This window comes from Triturus cristatus, chromosome 4_2, assembly GCF_964204655.1.
Source record: "Triturus cristatus chromosome 4_2, aTriCri1.1, whole genome shotgun sequence".
Classification (NCBI taxonomy): Eukaryota; Metazoa; Chordata; class Amphibia; order Caudata; family Salamandridae; genus Triturus; species Triturus cristatus.
This window is the reverse complement of record NC_140586.1, coordinates 500186431-500206052: the sequence shown is the minus strand read 5'-3', so window position 1 is coordinate 500206052 and position 19622 is coordinate 500186431. Positions and strand designations below refer to the sequence as shown.

At 44.1% G+C, this 19622-nt stretch overlaps 1 protein-coding gene across 3 annotated transcripts in view; it reads left to right on the top strand.

Annotated features, from left to right (window-relative positions):
- The window catches only part of DNAI3 (dynein axonemal intermediate chain 3), a 958656-nt gene that overhangs the window by 649525 nt on the left and 289509 nt on the right, over nt 1-19622 (top strand). For all 3 annotated transcript variants that reach the window (XR_014960642.1, XM_085602077.1, XM_085602078.1), the window contains one exon: nt 11526-11668. Coding sequence is in view for 2 of the 3 variants with exons in the window: in XM_085602077.1 (XP_085458203.1) it covers nt 11526-11668 (143 nt within the window). In the remaining variant the exon portion in view is untranslated. The remainder of the gene's footprint in view (nt 1-11525; nt 11669-19622) is intronic.

Genomic DNA, 19622 nt, shown 5'->3' with positions numbered 1-19622 from the left:
CAACTTTTCAATTTAGCCAAACAAGTGCATAAAAAACGCACTCCATTACTGTTCGTTTCGTCGAGTGATGACTGAGAAAAATGGCATCCTGCATCCCTCTATTTTCTGTTATTTACATGTGAGATGTTTGCAGGAGTACCTCAATAACCTATGGAGCCAGCGTACAGGCTTATTTGACGACCAGGTGAACATCACACTGCATATGAAAGTAGTGCTACCTTTGTGGAATCAGAGAGAGAACTTAGCAATAGATATTTATTTACATCAGGGTGCAAAATGTTTTGTAACGACAATTAATGCTTCCATGGAAGTCCATGGTATCCACTGCAGCGATTAGGCCCCAGTGGCACCTGGACCTGAGAAGAAGCAAGCATTATAAGCATATAAATGTGCTGGAACTGAGCTGGCCATGCTCTAATATGGACAGACATGATAGCTTACGCTTTCGCTCAAAAGAAATGTTGTGTGGGCCATCCATCATCAAAACAACTTTGAGTGACTTGGGCCAATAATTTAGAATGTCTAAATGCTCCGTGAAACTATCCAGAATATAAATAATTGGAGAATTGTGGCCTGCTTGAGTATACCATGAGATTGACCACATAAAGGGACACTTTGTCTTCGGTTCACCCGGCCCACACAAAACCATTCAGTTCTCCGTCACCTTTAATACATTCAGCTAGTGGCTTGAAGGCCAATGCAAATAAAATAGATAACAGCGTGCATATCTGTCTCATCCTGTGGCCTGATTGGAAGGGGTCCAACAGCACCTCATTAGAATGCACCTGTGCCATTGCGTCTATGTATAAGAGTTGGGCATATGCTAGGAATACCAGACCAAAATTAATTTTGCTGAGAATGGCAAATAGAAAACACCTTTTGAGGGAATTGAAACATTTCTCAGTGTTAATCAGAGGATTGCTGGGGTTGCCTTCAGCTTGTGGGCCAAAGACAACATGTTGAGTAAACCATGCATATTGTATTGAGTGGACTGTCATGGTATAAAACTGCTCTGCTTTTGGTGGAACTAATAATCTGGGACTGCTGTTAAACTGTGTGACTTGTGATTTGTTTAGAATTTTAACCTCACCATTTATGAGGTATAGGTTGATAGGATGAACCACTTGAGAGGGTTTGCCTGGTTTTAGCAGGACTGTGGTTGTGGCTTTCCTCCGGTCTAAAAGTAATATCACCACAAACCTTAACTTCACCAGTGCTGCATACAAGTGCATACAAGACCAAGGATACACATTTAAATAGCTCCACCAGCAATCTATTGGGCAACAACGAGGTGTGCAAGATTTGAGCAAGGATAATGCCTGCAATTTGTACAACGCTCATTGCACTCCGCAACATGAAGTATCTGCCGTCCATTGCCCGCTCTTGGTGATGAACCCATCCCAGATTGAGGAGCTGGTCTCTGACACTACCCTCTTTGTACACCCTAAAAGTTCTGTTGCCAGTGAATCATAAGAAAGAAAAAAACGCATTAAGCATTTGTAATGTGTCTATTATCTAACATCCACCATAATAAAGTCACAACTTCAATATTTCTTATTAGTAAGAGAGCACTATATTTGGCTTAGTAATGCAGTAAAGGCTGCTAGCCAACCAAAATGGTCCCGGAGGCCTCCTAGGGCAGGTCCGCTCATCACTCTTATATGGTAAGGTCAAATGTGAGATATCAGTCAGACAATACATGATAGGTAGAAAGCATACAAGTAACAGAACTGTGAGATCTCACAGGAGGATGGCATGCAGGAAGTCCCATTGGGACCAGAAGGCATTATAATTAGGAATATGTGTATCCCCGTGTCTGACTCAACCCCTGACCCCTTTTGAATTATTGTCAAGGGTCGAGTACTGTTGTAGAGTTGAGGTTGGGCTGAGCTGCCCTCTTTTCCTATTTCGTGTCACGTACCCCTGGATGGCTTACTCGGAACAAGCAGTCTAAGACGGTATCCACGAAAGGTCCTTTCTTTCTGACCCATACTGCCTGAAGGGGTTTCGAAGAGATATGTTTTTGAGATGAAAAGAACCTTCGCTTCAGTGAGAAAAGAACCAAGTGTGCGATATTCTTGGTTCAAAGCTTCTGTTTAATCCTCTCATATAATGTTGTGTGTTGATGGACATGATTTGCATAATCTGGACATATCTGCATTTGCTTTGAATCAAACTGGACTTGGTCCTTGTTCTGTGCTGCCTGTAGATTGTGCCACAGTCCATCTGCTCCTTCTGGTAAGCCCACAAAGTAGAGGTTATTCTATCTGGATGTTCCTTCCGCATCTTCCTCACATTCTTTCAGTGTCCTCACTATCGATGACAAATGTGAGACTGTAAGTGGAGTACTTTCACTTAATCATCAAAATTGAAGCTCAGAACATCGGCTTTAGAAACTGTCTACAGCATGGGTACTCGCAAACAATTTCCCAGGGGCCAAAAAGTTTGGTCTGTGGTGTGACCGAAGGCTGCATCGATGCCAGCAGGCTGGTGGTCAGAGAGCAGAGGTAAAAGTGGATCTAGGGGAATCAATGTATGTATATCTAGTGGCTCAATTTCAAAATGTGAAACCAGAAAACCCAGAATCGATCCCGGCTTTCCCACTTGACCAAATTGTGTGATCCTGGGCAATTATTTTATATCAATTTACCTCCTTTTATTTCTCTATCACATATAAGATGACCTTGAAATACATGACTTCAAGATGTGCACTGTAGGAAGGAAACCTTCTCCTATGTTTGATTTAGTAAACTATAATGTTGTCATTGTATATTAGCAACCCAGGCCACCTCAAGGGTGTACATAATACTGACTTGCCTCTTAGTTCACTCTGAGCATTGTTGTCAGAAAGGGTGGAGGCATTAATGTTTCTAAATCCATGTTTGAAAACTATCATTAAAAAAAATATATATACATATATATACCTCTCAATGCTCTGATATAATCTGATGTACTAAAGTAAAGCGGTTCTGCATGTTAATGAAATACACATTTTAAAATTGAAAATAATTTATATGCACTTTTAAGCATTTTTTTACAAGATGTCTTTAAACATGTTAGTGTTCCTGAAGTCAAGTGCTGAGGGACACCCGTGTTGCTTCCTTTTGTATCTTCATCTAAATTGGAAATACATTATTTTATGTTTATTTTACATATTTTTAAGGCTGGTGCTGAGTCGAATAAAGAGCAGCCGAGTTCTGTTGTTGACCTGGATGGCGCATTTAAAGGTCGGGATAGCTGCATGCAGGCTTCTAGATGCCCTGACCATTCTCATTCCCACCATGCCAGTCTTCGTCGGTTGCTTGGTGCAGGAAGCTTGGGTAGCCTGAGGTGGTACCTCTATCTGACAGAGACTTCTAGCTGCAGATTCCTTACTTTTGAATTTCCCAGGCATCAGGCTGGATCCGGAAACTTTTGGTGAACAATACCCCTTGTCCACAAGGTTGCGTGGCTCCATTCGGCTCCGCGGTGACCTCGGCATCGTCAGCGTCGGTTATGACGTTGCAGTGCCTATATAGGCGACACCCAGGCATGTAGATGTCAGTTCTTTTCTTTCTGCGCCAGTTAAGTACCGATTTGGGAAGAGCTACCCCTCTGTCACTTTTTTGCAGGCTTTTTCTCTACTTTTGTCGTACTTTTTGATTCCAACTTCATGTGCAAGGGATCTTTTCAAGGAAGACAGGTTTCAAGCCATGCAGGACTTGTTCCCACATGATGTCAGTCACTGATCCCCACCGCGTATGTCTGTAGTGTCTTGAGCGTAACCACGATACAAAGTCGTGTTCAACTGTTAGGCGATGGCTTTGAAGACCTTGAGGGAGCAGGCGATGAAGTTACTGGCAGCTCGGCATTTGACATCGTCAAGCGAGACTCCGAGGAGGTCACGTTTCCGAACCAAGAAGAGGAGGTTGCAAGCCACATTCTCATCCCCGACGAACCAGAACGGCGTCAATCAACACCGATTCTGACGTCAACCGAACCCAGAGTTTCTATGTTGTTGCCTGAGCACTTTGAGGATGTGCTAGGCTCGGGAAAGGAATGGGAGGATTCTGAGGACCCTCTTGAAATCCAGGAAGTTTCTGAAGAGAATTTAGACTGGTATAGGGAACTTTGGGAGGCCAGTGGACTGGATACTTCTCCAGATACTGGCATGCTCTCTCCACCAACAGTGGCTACGGAGGAGGGGGCATCCTTTGCCATGGTGGTTAAGAGGGCGGGCAAGGTCCTTGGACTGGAGCTGCCCTCCGTGCAGGTCAGGACTAATCTCCTGCCTGAGGTGCTTCAACCCGGGGCTTCCACTTCAGAACCCTTGTTGCCCTTTAATGAAGCACTTATGGACGTTATTCTGGGAACATGGTCTAAACCTGGCACAGGGGCTCCTTTGAATAGGACGATTGCACGCCGCCATCGCCCAGCACCGTGCGTCTCTAAGTTGGCCAGCCAACATCCCACCCCAGGGAGTCTGGTGGTGCAGGCCTCTATGTCACAAGGCGCATTCCCTTCCTTTCCTCCAGACAGGGAATCCAAGAGGTTAGATGCATTTGGGAAGAAGTTGTTTTCTTCCTCCTCCAACCTGGCATTGCAGTTGGTGAATACCGCATGCTTATTGGGCTGTGTCTCCCTTTCCCTTTGGGAGACGGTTGCGCAAGTGCTGCCACAAGTCCTGGAGGAAGCCCGGGCTGTGCTCTCCCAAGCAGCAAAATTCACCATACAGTGTGGCCTAGATACGACCGATTCGCTGGGTAGGTTGATTTCAACTATGGCGGCCTTGAGGTGCCACGCCTAGCTTCGTACAACTGGCTTCTTGGGCGATGGCCAAGCCAATTTGATGGACATGCCCTTTGATGGAACCCACCTTTTTGGGGAAAAGGCAGACTCGGCCCTGGTCAGGTTCAAGGACTCTAGAGCTACAGCCAGATCCTTGGGCCTCTCCTTCACTCCCCGTGGCAAGTCTTCCTTTTGCTCCTTTTGTGGCAACAGGAGGGGTGTCCAGCCACGTCAACTCTATTCTAGCCACCGTCGCGCACAGATTGCCCAAATTCAGAATAGAGGCCAGAAGTTGTCGGCCACATTGCCCCCAGCAGCCGCATCTTCCATGCACTCTTAGGCTGATTCTGCAGGACTACACTACTCCAGTTGGTGGGAGAATTCGTCATCATCTTCCCCACTGGAGATCCATAACATTGGACAAGTGGGTCTTGCAGATCGTCCAGGAGGGCTATTCTCTGCCTTTCCTTTCCTTTCCTCCTCTCATTCTGCCAAATCAGGAATGGCTGACAGGATCATTTAAAGTTGTTCTAAGAGGAGGTTACAGCTCTCTTGGCCAAGGAAACTATAGAAAGGGTCCCGGTTTCAGAAGTAGGCAGTGGCTGTAATTCCCGCTACTTTCTGATTTAGAAGAAAAACAAGGGGCTGCGGCCCATTTTAGATCTTCAGACCGTCAATCTCTTCCTCAAAAGGAGAAATTCAAAATGCTTACTCTGGCTCAGGTTTTGTCTGCCCTAGGCCAGGAAGACTGGATGGTAGCGCTGGACCTGCAGGATACGTATTTCCATATTCCCATCCTGCCGGGCCATAGATGTTACCTGCGGTTCAAGGTAGCCCACGAGTACTTTCAGTTTACCGTGCTCCCCTTCGGCCTTACCAGTACCCCGTGGGTGTTCACCAAGGTGATGGCGATGGTCGCAGCTCATAGGGTAGGGGTGTCAGTCTTCCCTTACCTCGATGTCTGGCTGTTGAAGGCGTCCTCGCCCCAGGCAGTTGTCTCTCACCTTCAGACTACGGCGAACCTTCTGCATTTGCTGGGCGTCTCTATAAACATGCGGAAGTTATACTTTACTCCTTCTCAGATGCTCCCTTTCATCTGAGCTGTTCTGGACACAGTGCAGTTTCGGACCTCTCCTCCCATGCAGCGAGTCCAGAATATTCAGGCTATGATTCCGATATTGCAGCCTCTATACTGCATTTTGGTGAGACTGACTCTGAGGCTGTTGGGCCTCATGGCCTCCTGCATCCTGTTGGTGAGACATGCCAGATGGGGTATGCATGCTCTGCAGTGGGACTTGAAGTTCCAATGGGCACAGCATCGGGGAAATCTCACCAACGTGGTTCAGATCTCAGAAGGAACTGCAAAAGATCTGCAGTGGTGCTTAACGAACCCTGATTGGGTCAACGGCAGACCTCTCTCCCTTCCCTAACCAGATCTCACAGTCATGACAGATGCGTCACTTCTGGTATGGGGCGGCTATCTGGGAGAGGTGGAGGTCAGGGGACACTGGTGTCCGTCACAGTCAGTAATTGGAGATCCGAGCAATTCGGTTGGCATTGAAAGCATTTCTTCCCTCTGTCAAGGGGAAGTTAGTGCAGGTGTTCACAGACAACACCACCGCCATGTGGTACTGCAACAAACAGTGCAGGGTAGGGTCATGGACCCTTTGTCGAGAGTCACTTCATCTGTGGACATTGCTGGAACAGCAGTGGATAACCCTGTTGGTTCAACACCTAACAGGTTCTCTGAAGGCCAGAGCAGACAAACTCAGCCGTCGATGCCTAGCGTATCACAAGTGGCTTCTCCAATCAGAGGTTGCACAAGGTCTCTATCAGCTGTGGGAAGAACCTTGGTTAGATTTGTTCACCTCTGAAGAGAATGCTAAGTGTCAGTGGTACTGCGCGCTAGTGTTTCCAAGGTGGCTATCATTCAGCAACGCCTTTCGTCACCTGTTGTACGCCTTTCCACCCATACCACTTCTGCCCAGGGTTCTAAAGAAGATCAGTAATGACCGGGCCCAAGCCATTCTTGTGGCTATGAACTGGGCGACGAGAGTTTGGTATCTGGAGCTTCTGAGAATGAGTATCGATCCTCTGATAAGGCTGCCCCTTCTGGAAGATCTTCTGTAGCAGCAGCAGGGAAGGGTTCTCCACCCAAACCTGTCAACTCTGCGCCTCCATGCATGGAGATTGCGGAGCAACAGTTAATAGCTTTTTACCTTCCTCCTGAAGTCTGTAACGTTATTTTGGTGGCCAGGTGGCCCTCCACTAAGACAGTATATGCCTGCCGTTGGCAGAAATTTGTGTTATGATATACAGAAAGGTCTATTGACTCTCTTTCTGCTTCTCTTTCCACTGTCCTTTTATTCATTCTAAACCTTGCCCAGCAGGGCTCTGCCTTGGAAACTCTCAAGGATTACCTTTCTGCTCTGTCTGCGTTTTTGTGGCTGCCAGACCAGCCCTCTCTTTTCAAGTCTCTTATTGTAAATAGATTCCTAAAAGGGCTGGCTCACTTATTTCAACCCACACACTTTATTATGCCGCAGTGGGACCTTAATTTTGTCCTTACCTATCTCATGTGTGCCTGCTTTGAGCCTTTACACAATTGTCCCCTCCAGCTGTTGACCATCAAAACAACCTTTTAGTGGCAAATATATCTGCCCGGAGGGTGAGTGAGTTTCAGACATTATCTTGCCCAACTCCTTACCTTATGTCCTTTCCAGACAAAGAGGTGCTTCACACCAGGGCTTCCATTTTGCCAAAGGTCGTGACCCCATTCTATTTGAGTCAGTCCATCACTTTTCCCATATTCTTTGCTCCTCAGCATCCTTGTAAGGAAGAGGAGAGTCTCCATTGGCTGGACCCAAAAAGAGCATTGTCATTCTACCTTGACTGTACAAAAGAGTTATGGGTGAATGACCAACTCTTTGTGGGTACATGGGAGCAAAGAAGGGAAGGACAGTGCAGAAAAGGACCACCTCTCGCTGGGTCATTCTCTGCATCAAAATCTGTAATGCCTTGGCAAAGAAGCAGCCCCCTGAGGGAATAAGAGCCCATTCCATCAGGGTAAAGTCTGCGACTACGGCCTTGGCTAGGGGTGTCCTAGTCCAAGACATCTGTCAGGCAGCAGTGTGAGCTTTTTTGCAGATCATGCATTACCGAAGGTAAGTAACTTGTTTATTGCGGACAAAGGCCTTTAATGGCTCCGACCGATCTGAGTCTTTGCTCTGTCACCTTTGGAGCTGATGAGGGTGGCTCTTATGGACCTGCTTTCGGGAAGAAGGGAGGCCTGTCCAGCACCATAGTGCTGGGAGTGTGCGTCGTGCCAACTTTTACTTCCACTGCACAAGGGGGCTCAGGACTGGGGCGTATGTGGATTGCACCTTGCACTGTTATACCCAGGGCCTGCCTTTAGCATGGGCGAGCTGGGCCCAGGCCCCAAATTTTCTGAGGGGCACATGGAGCTCTGTGCATTACGGTGATGCCAACAAATGCGCCCTGCTCACTTTGCTCAAGCCTTGTCCTTGTCCCTTGCTGTTCCTTTCTGTCTGATTTGCAAGTTTAATGTGGTTTTAGCCTTTAATTATCATATGTTTTTAACACCCCTTTAGCCCCCCTTCCTTGCCCTCCATTTACCCTCTGACCCCTGCCGGCACACATGAACAAAAACCATCATCTGCGTGAGGCAGCTAAGCTATCGGTGATAAAGGTGGTCTGGGGGAGGTCCGGGGATGTGCGTGTTTAGGGGCCAGTCCCTGATCATCCAGGTACTGACCAGTGAACACAAAAGGGACCCCCTGCTGCCTCATTCAATACACTGCTATCAGCAAGGGTGCCACATTTCTCTCCGCCCACGCCCAGGGCGCTATCTTAGTAAAGACCGGCTCTGGTATACCCAGCATCTGCAGAGCCCAGTTATGAATGCTCCGTCAGAAGCATATGACGACAGTTGTGAGTAGAGCATGTCGTAAACCAAGTGGATAGGAAGGAAATGGAGAAAAAGAGGGAATCTGTAGCACTTGTGGTCATTCCGGCTGCTTATTGCTTTCTTTGGGCAACACCACTTACAATCATGCCTCTCATATGGGGAGGCCTACTAAGGCTGTAAATTATGCCTTCTTCCGTGAGGTTTCATTGGTGGTCTGCTACCCACCCCCCAGCGGGGCCTTAGGACTTTATTCCGGCGGCAAGTATAAGCAACCAGGCCTTCCCAGACTATAGTCAGTGCCTGATTGCTGCTTCATCTCCATTTTAGGAGTTAGGCTGTCGATTGGGAGTACCCTTAGACACCCACGTGGCTTCTGAGATGGTGAAACATCCACCTCTGCCTTCTCCCAAATTGCTTCTCTCTCATTTTCCTCAGCATTAGGTGACTTTTGTATGGCTGAGGCTGAGCCAGAGCCTCCTGATCTACATCCCTCAAAGACGGCCTGCACCCCAATTTCAGTCGCCACCACAGTCTGATCCAATGAAGAGAAAAAGAAGCTGGGCAGGAACCTCTACAGATGATGATATGTTGTCTTAGGTGGTCCAGGAATGCTGCCCAGGGCCACCTCCTTGCACTGCATGCCTTTCTTCTTGGTCTAAAATCCTGAGTATATTCCTGCTCATTACTCATCTTGCAGGAATTGTCAGTATGAAAGAGGGCCTCTGAAGAGGTGCCCCCAGTCATTACATGAGAAAGAGATCAACAAGAAGTCCTGATTTCCGTCTTCGAGATTTGGCGTTATGCCTGCACAGGCACCTTCATTACTCAGCAAAACATCATATGGAAGAGGGTCATCTTTTGGATGGATAGCGGACCATGTTGCCTGGGAAGCTCTGACAATAGAATGAATATGGGTGTTTCTATAGGCCGCTCCTTGACTCCCCGGTTGCTGAAGGTTCCTCCAGAAGATCAGGGAGAGCCAAGGTAGCACGGGGATTCTGCAGCCACCTCTCAGGCACAGCTGTCCATCAAGTTTCATTTTGGGCCGCTTTGTAAACCTTTGCCTGTGAACCACTGAATGTATGTTCTTTTATGGAGGGAATAGTACAGCAGAAAGGAACGAGTTTGGTTTCTTCAATTCCCGTTATCTGGGATTAGAGATCGTTAGGACCCGCTGAAAGAGGGAACATGTCCCTGGAAATTATGAATGAATGTGTAATGCAAGCCAGTACATGATTCTCCTGATTGAACTGTTTGCCTAGTATATTAATATTTTCTAATTCAACGTTAATGTGTGCTTTTTAATTCTACTTTAGACTTATTTTTTAAAGTGGTCATTTTTATAACTTTGATGACCTAAACACACCATTAATGATCATGGCTTCAGGCTCTGTACTACAGGACTAGTGTGTTTCAGTGGACTCTGTGCTGCTTGTTCTCCTAGACCTGAACTGTGCCTTGCTGCCTTCTTTTACCTCCTCCTTTTCTGTTTCTCAGTTAATCTAAAATCTAACCTCAGGATCAGAATTAGGAAGAGCCCAAAGCTCCTAGGGCCAGATTTAGAGTTTAGTAGACAGGTAGACCGTCACAAATATGACCAATATCCTGTCTGCCTTATTACATGTGCCATAAAATATTATGCACTCGTCCTCCAAACTCTTACATCAGGCCACTAATTTCCTTTAAGGTGGCTTCATTACTTTTACTGAGAGGAGTCTTTTCCATCATTGAAAACCTCTCACTGATACCTCTTCTGCTGTCAGTGAGAAAATACATGTGGATTGGGTCCCTTCTTAAATTAGAACTGCTGAGGGGCACCAGTGCTCAGGGATGGAAGGTGCTGCATATCACGTACAAATTCCTCAAAAGAGGAGGAGACACTCTATTGCTTGAACCCCAAGAGAGCACCTAGCTTTTACATCGATTGTATCAAGGGACATCAGGCCGACAGTCAGCTCATTGTGGGCTTCTGTGGGGGAAAAAGGGCACAATATTGCAGAAGCAGTGCATCTCACGGTGGATAGTCCTCTGTATTAAGATGTGCTGTGCACTTACGAAAAAGCAGACACCAGAAGGTCCGAGTATTCATTCTACCAGAACTATAGGCTGCGATCACTGCGTTGGCATGCGGAGTACCTGTCCTGGATATCGGACAGGGTGCTATCTGGGCATCCGTGCACATGTTAATGAAGCAAAATTACCTTAACAGCCAGGTCTGTGACGTCCATCTAGATAGGCACTTTTCCCGTTTGGTAGGACCTTTTGATCTAAGCTATTTCACAGACCCCCCACATTGGGAGAAACTGCTTTTGTATCTGTTCGCAAAGTGAGGAACCTGCAGTGAGAAGTATCCACCAGAAGAACAAGTTACTTATCATCAGCAACACTCAGATACTCTATCGAACGACAGATTTCACACTGCTTTCCCACCTCCCCGTTTTGTGGATTGTTCTCCATTTGGATCTAAAAATGTCCCAATTTAGGTATCAGCACAATGGCCCTTCCAGTCTGCTTATGGGCTCTGTATCTGAGGGCGCAGAAAAGCTTCAGAAAGAAACTGATCTCAGTGCGCGTGGGTTACACATATATAATGATCCACTCGCCATTGCTGGAGTGGAACAAAGTTGGCGTGGAGTCTCACGGTGCCACCTACTGGCGTGCAGAAGCACTGCGCTTTGAGTTTTTGGATCCTGTCTGGTAACTTGGTATATTCACAAGGTGAGGAATCTTTGGTTTATAATGCATTGGCAAAATACAGAAAACAAATAATAAAAAGCAATGTACGTGTACACTGGCAGCAGACTGATTGGTATGAATCTTTGTCTTTTAGCTCATTCTAAAGAGAAGTCCCAGCATCAAATCACAGCCGAAAAATCTGAAAGTGGGATTGAGTATGACAGCCTGAGGGTACCATCGGCAAAGTCTTCCAAAATTATGGAAAATTTTAACACCTTCCTCTTTGCTGGAACTGAGGTAAATTGAAATGAGATTGCGTTTATATGTGATGTAGGCTCCGGTTTAAGTCCAGTTTAACCTAATTTCCATATGTAATTCTACTCTGCCTGATTTGAAATGTGCCAGAGTTTTCATAATGGGCTTTCCCAAATATTGGAACACTAGACTTGATTTATCGGACGTAATTCCACCAAGACAAATCACATCAGGCTATGCGTCAGAAGCATCCAAGCCTCTTTCTCTGTCTTTTTTTTCTGGCTCAGGGGAGGATACAATTCGTTTCCCCTGCCAGAACTTATTTTCCCCTTACCTATTTTCTATATCCCCTTTCCCTCTACACCCACCCTCCCTCTACACCCACACTAACCAGAGACCGCAGCATTCATTTACCATGTGCTCAGAGCAGGTGGCAAATGTATATGTAAAAACACGCAGAACTGGCAATCTCATGGGTTTTTGCAAGCAATAATCGGGTCCCGCTCAGTTCTTGCCCATTTCACGGGGTTAACTTGTAATTGCATGGAACTGGCATGGTGTTATCACACAGTAATGTAACACAGAGTACTGTACATTTCATATGCAGAGTTTGCACCCTTCTGGTACCATATAATTCAAATTAGGGCATAAGAATTATAGTCCCATTCCTTTCGAAGGAAAGTATAGAGGGGTCTCTAACCAAGTATCGTTTAAATAAATAAGACCAAGCGAGATCTTTCACAGCATGTATTCAGAACATTTTGACTGACAGTGTGTAGGTTTTAGAAAAATGAATTATCAACTCCTCCAAGGTCTGTCACTGAACTTGTGGTAATTATTCCTATGATGCAGGCAATAAATATGTATGTTAATTAAACAATCATTAACAAAGCTAACAAGTCTGACATTCTTTGTGTGTGTGTGGATCCTAGAACACTTATGAGAAAATTTCTTCCTAATTCTTGAATTTTTTACTTCAAAACAATTATTTTCACTTCATTCGACATCATTAACACCTCTTGTTTAAGATCACATTATCTTCACATGTCTGTGAGGACATTTGCTCTCACAATGCCTTCATGTATGGTGAAGTGTCCTTCCTGTGGGAGGAAGATGGCTGCCACTGATCCTCAACCTGCCTGTATAGTGTGTCTTTCACCTACACATTTAGTATAGTCCTGTGGGTTCTGCTTCCAAAATATCCAGAAGACCCTCCACGATGGAAAAGGCAGTCACCTAAGGAGGTAGCTAGACGATCTGAAATCAGAGCAGGACAGAAGGAGACACATGAGACAGATCAGAGAGGGTAAGTCCTCTACTGAACCACTGCATTCCCCAAGAAAATACTCCTGGGAGCGTAGATCTAAGCATCAGAGGTGACAGAGACGTCATTGCCATTATTCGATGCACTCTCCAATGTTACAGGAGCATTGGCCTACACTGAGGTATGCGTTGGCCCAGACATGTTTGCCTTGAAAGAGCTCGGCGGTGGCTATGACATTGACAGTGAAAATTATTTGGCCGATCTATCTAAGAAATAACATCAGGATTCCACCCAAGATACCACACATCTCCCTTCGTTACAAACAAAAAGAAAACAACAGTGTCATAAAAAATATATGCCACATGTAATAATACACAAATAATTGCATTTAACATTACTTATACAACAATTAGTGGAAACCCCTCATACTAAATCCCTTAGGCAAATTTACATTATGCCTGCAATAGGATCTGCAGTGAGCAACTAATGAAAACACAAACCCCACAACTGTCAGAAAAAACATTATCAGACATGGTAGTCTTTTAACTACCTGGGACTCTGTTTGCTTTGTTGAGAAAGATGACATGCAGTTGAATCCGTATGTCTGAAATCAGGTGAACCCACACGTTTGTCTCCCAGGGAATACCCTTTATTCCTCTCCTTAGCTGAAACAAAATATTTGAACTTGCCTTTTGTGAGACATTCTGGAACGTTAACTACTTTACTCATGCTCCACACATTCCCATCTGTCAATTCCACCAGCTGTCTACCCACTCTGACAATTCTCATACTCTCGGAAAAACTTGGACTCCCCCAACCTGACCAACCTACTCTTCCTCACACGCATCGATTCCCCTAGGTTCAATTCACTTATATCCTTGCTAGATTTGTCTGAGTAGCCCTCCAACATTTCTTTTTCTGAGAACCATTTTTCCACAAGACTTTTATCCTAATTTTTCCTTATATCCTGTTTGAGATCCAACATCCAGGCTTGTTTCTTATTAAATAGAGGAAGCCTTTCTCTAAGTTTCTCAAACGGAGATTTCTCACCAGACAATCTAGGCGTGGTGCGTCAACTCCAAGGTAGCTCATTGATTGCTGTCCAACAACTCTTCCCATTGACAATAGCCAATTGTAGACCTTCCTTTAATACTTCTAACCTCCTTTCGAACAACCCATTACTTTGGAGATAATATACTGACATCCTGAAATGTTCTATCCCATGCCCTTCTAGAAATAAAGCCATTCCTTCGATGTAAGCTGAACACCATTATCCGTTACTGGACTCCTAGGAAGACCCTCTCTTTCGAAACTTTCTTTAATGAAATCAATCACACATTTAGATGTAACTTGACTGAACACATTAACCTCTGACCACTGTGCTAACTGATCAATTAACACTAAACAATATACTTGACTTTTAGACACACATATTGGACCTGCTATGTCCAAGGAAATCCTTTCCCAAACTCTACTTGGTCTCGATTTAGGACCCTTAACATACCCAATTTTCTTTTGAGACTTATCACTCCTCCCACACTCAATACAGGACCGCACCTTGTCTTCTACGGACCAGTCAATACCAGGCTACCAGAAATCACTTCTGATTTTTCTTTTCATGCACCTCATACCTGGATATCCATCATGAGCCATCTCCAAAACCATTTCTCTTAGGGACTCAAGAACAACCATTTGTTCCCCACAAAGCAACAAACCGTTTATTTCTGAAAGTTCATCAGCAATGTGAAAGTAGGATAATATGTATTGTCTAAAATTCCTCTTGCTAGGCCATTCAGTTTTGATATACCCTAACACCATCTGCATGTCCACATCTTGTGAACATGCATTCCTCCATTGAGACTCAGTAATGAAACCCACATGACACCTCAGAAATGGATATGACTTTTTCCATTTCCTTATCTTGAACCCTACTCTCTTCTAATTCAACCACCTGTAGTCATGAAAAACAGTCTGCTAACACATTTCTAGCACCTGATACGTATCCCACATGGAAATTAAATTCTTGGAGCTTGTACTGCCAGCTGGCCACTCTTGGTGTGGCCCTCCTACAACTACTAGTCATGAATAACTCCACTAAAGGTCGATGGTCTGTCTTTACTACAGAATTTGTTCCTTACACATACTTCCTGAAGTAGTCTATGCCCCCACCAGCATGCTAACATTTCTTTCTCTAATGTGTAATACTTTCAGTTCAGCACATCTCAGAGTTCTTGAAGCAAACGCCACACATTTCAAACTGGCATTGTGAACTTGCAAAAGAACCGCAACAATGCCCATATTACTTGCATTTGTCATGATTGCTGACTGTATTTAGGTGTCAACCGCCACTAATGCCAGAGCCTTAACAAGGGCTTTTTTGATCTCATCAAATTTCATTGTGCATTTGTCATCCCAGAGATTTTTTTTATTTGTTTCCATTATTTCTCTGATGCATTTGGTTCTATATGATAAGGAAATAAACTTCACATAGTATTCAGCGAGTTCTAAAAGGACCATAACTGTTCTTTGCCGCATGGTTGCGAAGCCCTTTTCAATAGCCTTAACTAAACTTTTCTTGGGTGTAATCACATGTTTCCCGATATTATGACTTAAATATTCTACAGAGTCCATTTCAAGTGTGCACTTATCCATACTTAACGTTAAACAATTCTTTTCCAAATTGGCAAAACTTTGTGGAATATTTCCATGTGCTGTTTCTTGTTTTCCCAAGTGCAAGAATAACGTCTTGAAAACACAGTACATTATGCTCTTCTTTAAATAGTTTATGCATCACTATTTGGATTACCGCTGAATCTGAAATTAATCCATAGGACATCCTTTTGTAACGATAGGCACTCTCCGGCATATAGGACGAAGTGTAGTGTCCGCTATCATTATGCAGTGCAATTTGGTGGTACGCACTGGACAAATCCAATGTGGAAAATACTGTGGCACCATCTGTCATTGCAAACAATATTCAGAGGCAGTTGGCAATCGACCCATACACATCATTTAAATCTCTCAAATCCATACAAAGTTTTATCTTTCCTTTGGGCTTGTGTGCAACTACCAATGGGGATAACCAATCAGACGATTCGATTGCCTCGATTATATCTAATCTGCACAGTCTTTTTAATTCTTCTTTTAATGCAGCCCGCATTGTAAAAGGTACGTTAAGAACCTTGTTGACCTTGGGGACTATATTCTCTTTCATAATGATCTTATGTACAAAAGTTTTTAACAGCCCCAATTTCAGTCTGAAGACTTTAGGAAACAACTCAGCCCATTCCACTGCTCTTTTATCAGTAACCTGTAACACTAAATCATAATAACCTAATACCTGTCTGGATGATTAGGATCCAAAGTTATCATCAGATTTCTTTGATGTGGCCATCCTAGCAGACATGGACCCTCTTTGGCCACATATATCTTTGTGTCAATACATTTCCCTCTAAAACTTCATGTTCATACTAAATAACCCAATACTTCAATAGGTTTATTGCCATAAACTACAAGCTTTGATAATAAATTGTCCCCAATCAGCGTGTGTATGGCTCCAGAATCAGCCTTTACTTTTATACACACATTTCCAATCAATACCTCAGAAAATGGAGCATCCTTCTTTTCCTCGCTAATCTCATATACACTAAGAATAAATTATTTTTCTACATCACTGTCATACTCATTACTGACCAACCCAACTTGGTTCTTTTCCCTGAAGTCTGTTCTATTTCATTGGTTTTCTCCCATGGATGCCCTGTTTCTGTTTACATCTTTACTCTTAAACATTCTCGCAAAATGTCCTTTGCCTTTGCAAAATCTGCATCTCTGACTTAAAACAGGACGTGTTCTGTCGTTTGCTAGATGACCACTGAAACCACATCTAAAACAAATGTATTCTCTTTTACCAACATCCATTTTATTGCGATGAACAATTCTAGTATAATCAACAGAACCTCTCTTACGCTTTACATATTTAGTTATTTCACCATATGTAAAGTATCACACCAACTCAGGATGTTAAGGCACTTATAAAAATACATTTAATAAAAAAAGAAAAATCACAATAATAAAAACATACATTATTAAAAAAATATACAACCAGTATATCTAAAGCACAAACTCTAATACATTTTACACATTTTTTAATCCCCCCCTGGAAAGGAATAGCATAAGACAGTCAGATTTGGCATTTGTAAGTTAATTTTCAATCATATACAGTACAACATAGAGGAATCTATTTTCCGTCTTAGAACTTTTTACTGTTTTCAGAAAATTTAACAGAGTTTCCAACGACGACGCGTTTCGGTGGATAAAGTCAATTTGGCCACCTTCATCAGGACGAAAATGTATTTCACTTTCCTCCTTTCCGTTATTGTTAAAAACCCACAATTTTCTTAAAAACTGTGCAAACGCACTCGGTGACAAGACGTATTCACTTTATTTTCAATTATTCATGGATTAATTTTTCATATCTATTTGACACCACTGTCTGTCTATGGTGTTCAATTGGGACAAACGATACTCCAACCATAGGGTCAACAGTCCATCACTTGCTGCCCACTGAAATCTTATCGAAGTCCTATTTTGGTCTATTTATACCCTCAAACCGGCTCTGTTCCTGTAGCTTTTTAATCTGATGGGATGTTCACAGCCTGTTTCTTCCTTCTTTAGTGTCTTAGTAATACTGGAAAAAAATGTTTTATGAAATATATTTTTATAAGTGCCTTAACATCCTGAGTTGGTGTGATACTTGGTTGAGCAGTTGATGATTATACTATAGGAGTATTGATATCTGGTTGCACATGTGAGATTGGAATAATTTCAAAAGGGAATATTGTTATTTGACTTCTATATCATATACATCCAGTTTTTCTTCTTCCTCATCTAAGCCTAATGGTGGTAGATGGTGTAAATTACGCCTTCCTTCAGGACCAAGGCACTGTTTTAGTAAAGCAATTTTGCATTTGTCTGTGTATACATCCCATCCAATTGCCTCTAATTTAGATTCAAAAACATATTTCGGTTTGCACCATTCTAAATTAGGTGCGCCACCCTCCACCAAAAATGCTGAGGCAGCAGATATACTGTCCATATTACTCTACCTTGTATCTCTGTTCTATGCACTTTTATAACATACTTACTATAAGTATATAAATATTTCTCCTAATACCCCAGAGAACAACTAGGTCGCTATACAAACAGTTATTGTTCCTAGGTTGATATACGCACTTTTATTGCGCCCTAACAGTGTGGGAATCAGCAAAAGGTTACTGCACCTCAAAGGTGTGCCAATCACCGTGAAGATTTGTAGGAGGCTGACGTTGTATATGGTGCACACTTATTTAAGTGAATCACCTTGCCCGAATCCAGGCAGCAATTTAGTGGCCTTTGATAAGCATGAAATTCTTTCAAAGTGGTAGTTGTGGAGAGCAGCCTTCAGGCTTATCTTGAAGGAGTGTTGAGCAGCTTGCTTTACCAGATTTAATCATGCAGTGTAGGTTAAACGAAAAAGAACCACACAGTGTGTATATATAACAATGTGCCTATTTATTATACAGCAGTCACTAACACATTGGTATATCTCCTACCCTGAGAAATCAACACAAATACACAACAATATTTCAATTGTAAATAAGGTAAGTAGCACAAAATACAGTGGTCTCCAAGGGGAGACCAAACAATATACTAAAAAAATGGAATGCGAACTGCGACCAAATTCGGGACTTGGACCAGGAGACTCATAGGAGCTCAGGACACAAGGAATCACCCATGGAAAGTACCCAGGAACCCCATGGAGGCTGTGTTCAGATTGGAAACACAGCCACCTGTCCAATAGAAGTCAACGGGGAAGTTGCAGTTGCAGTTTTTAAGAAGGACCCTAGTGCACCCTAAGAAATCCCCATGGAATACAGAAGGTTGGAGAGTCCCCTCACCCATGGATAACCCAGGAACCAGGATGCCTACACCCCGTAAGCCGGGTGCATAGATGCGAAGTGACGTTGGGAACGGCCGTAGACCACAGTGGAGGACTTAAGGAACGATGCAGCTGTAGAAGACAGTGCAAGAGTCCGGTGGAATTAAAGGGTGAATTCTTGAAGTGAATAATCTGCAAGCAGAGGGGACTGAGGCTATGTCACTCGGAGGCGACCAGGAGGCTCAGAGGAGCAATGCCCACCGATATCGGATGGTTCAAGAGAGTTGATAGTGACCTTGTCGCTGCAGCTGTGGTGACCAGGCAATGCTGAGGAAGTCGAGGAGCTGTGCATGAGCTCTCTCATGTAGGAAGTTGAGAACCAGGGAGTCGGTGTCTAGCGGGAGCACCAACAAGCCCTTAGCAGCTGCAACAGGCACGGAAAGCGAACGAGGAGTAACATTGGGACCAGCAAGGTCCAAGGGACTCACCACAAGCAGAGGAGTCGGAGCATGCTCCAAGCAACCAGGCGAACGCACTGGATTGGAAGAAGACCCTCAAGAGGACCCACTGGCCGAAGGCACAGGAGTCGCAAATGGACTTTGAGCAGCTCACCAAAGATGAAGGGCCACGGTACAGAAGATGCAGTGAGGACGCTGTACTTGGTAGGAAAAGATGTTGGAGGCTGGAGCTTCTTGTAGCGTGAAGATCTTTGGAGTGCAGAGACAACAAGCCTTGGCAACGGCAAGTCAAAGTAGTGCACAGGGATTTGGTCCCAGTGGTTCCAACGAGGGCTGCTGGCCTCAAAATTGCAGAGA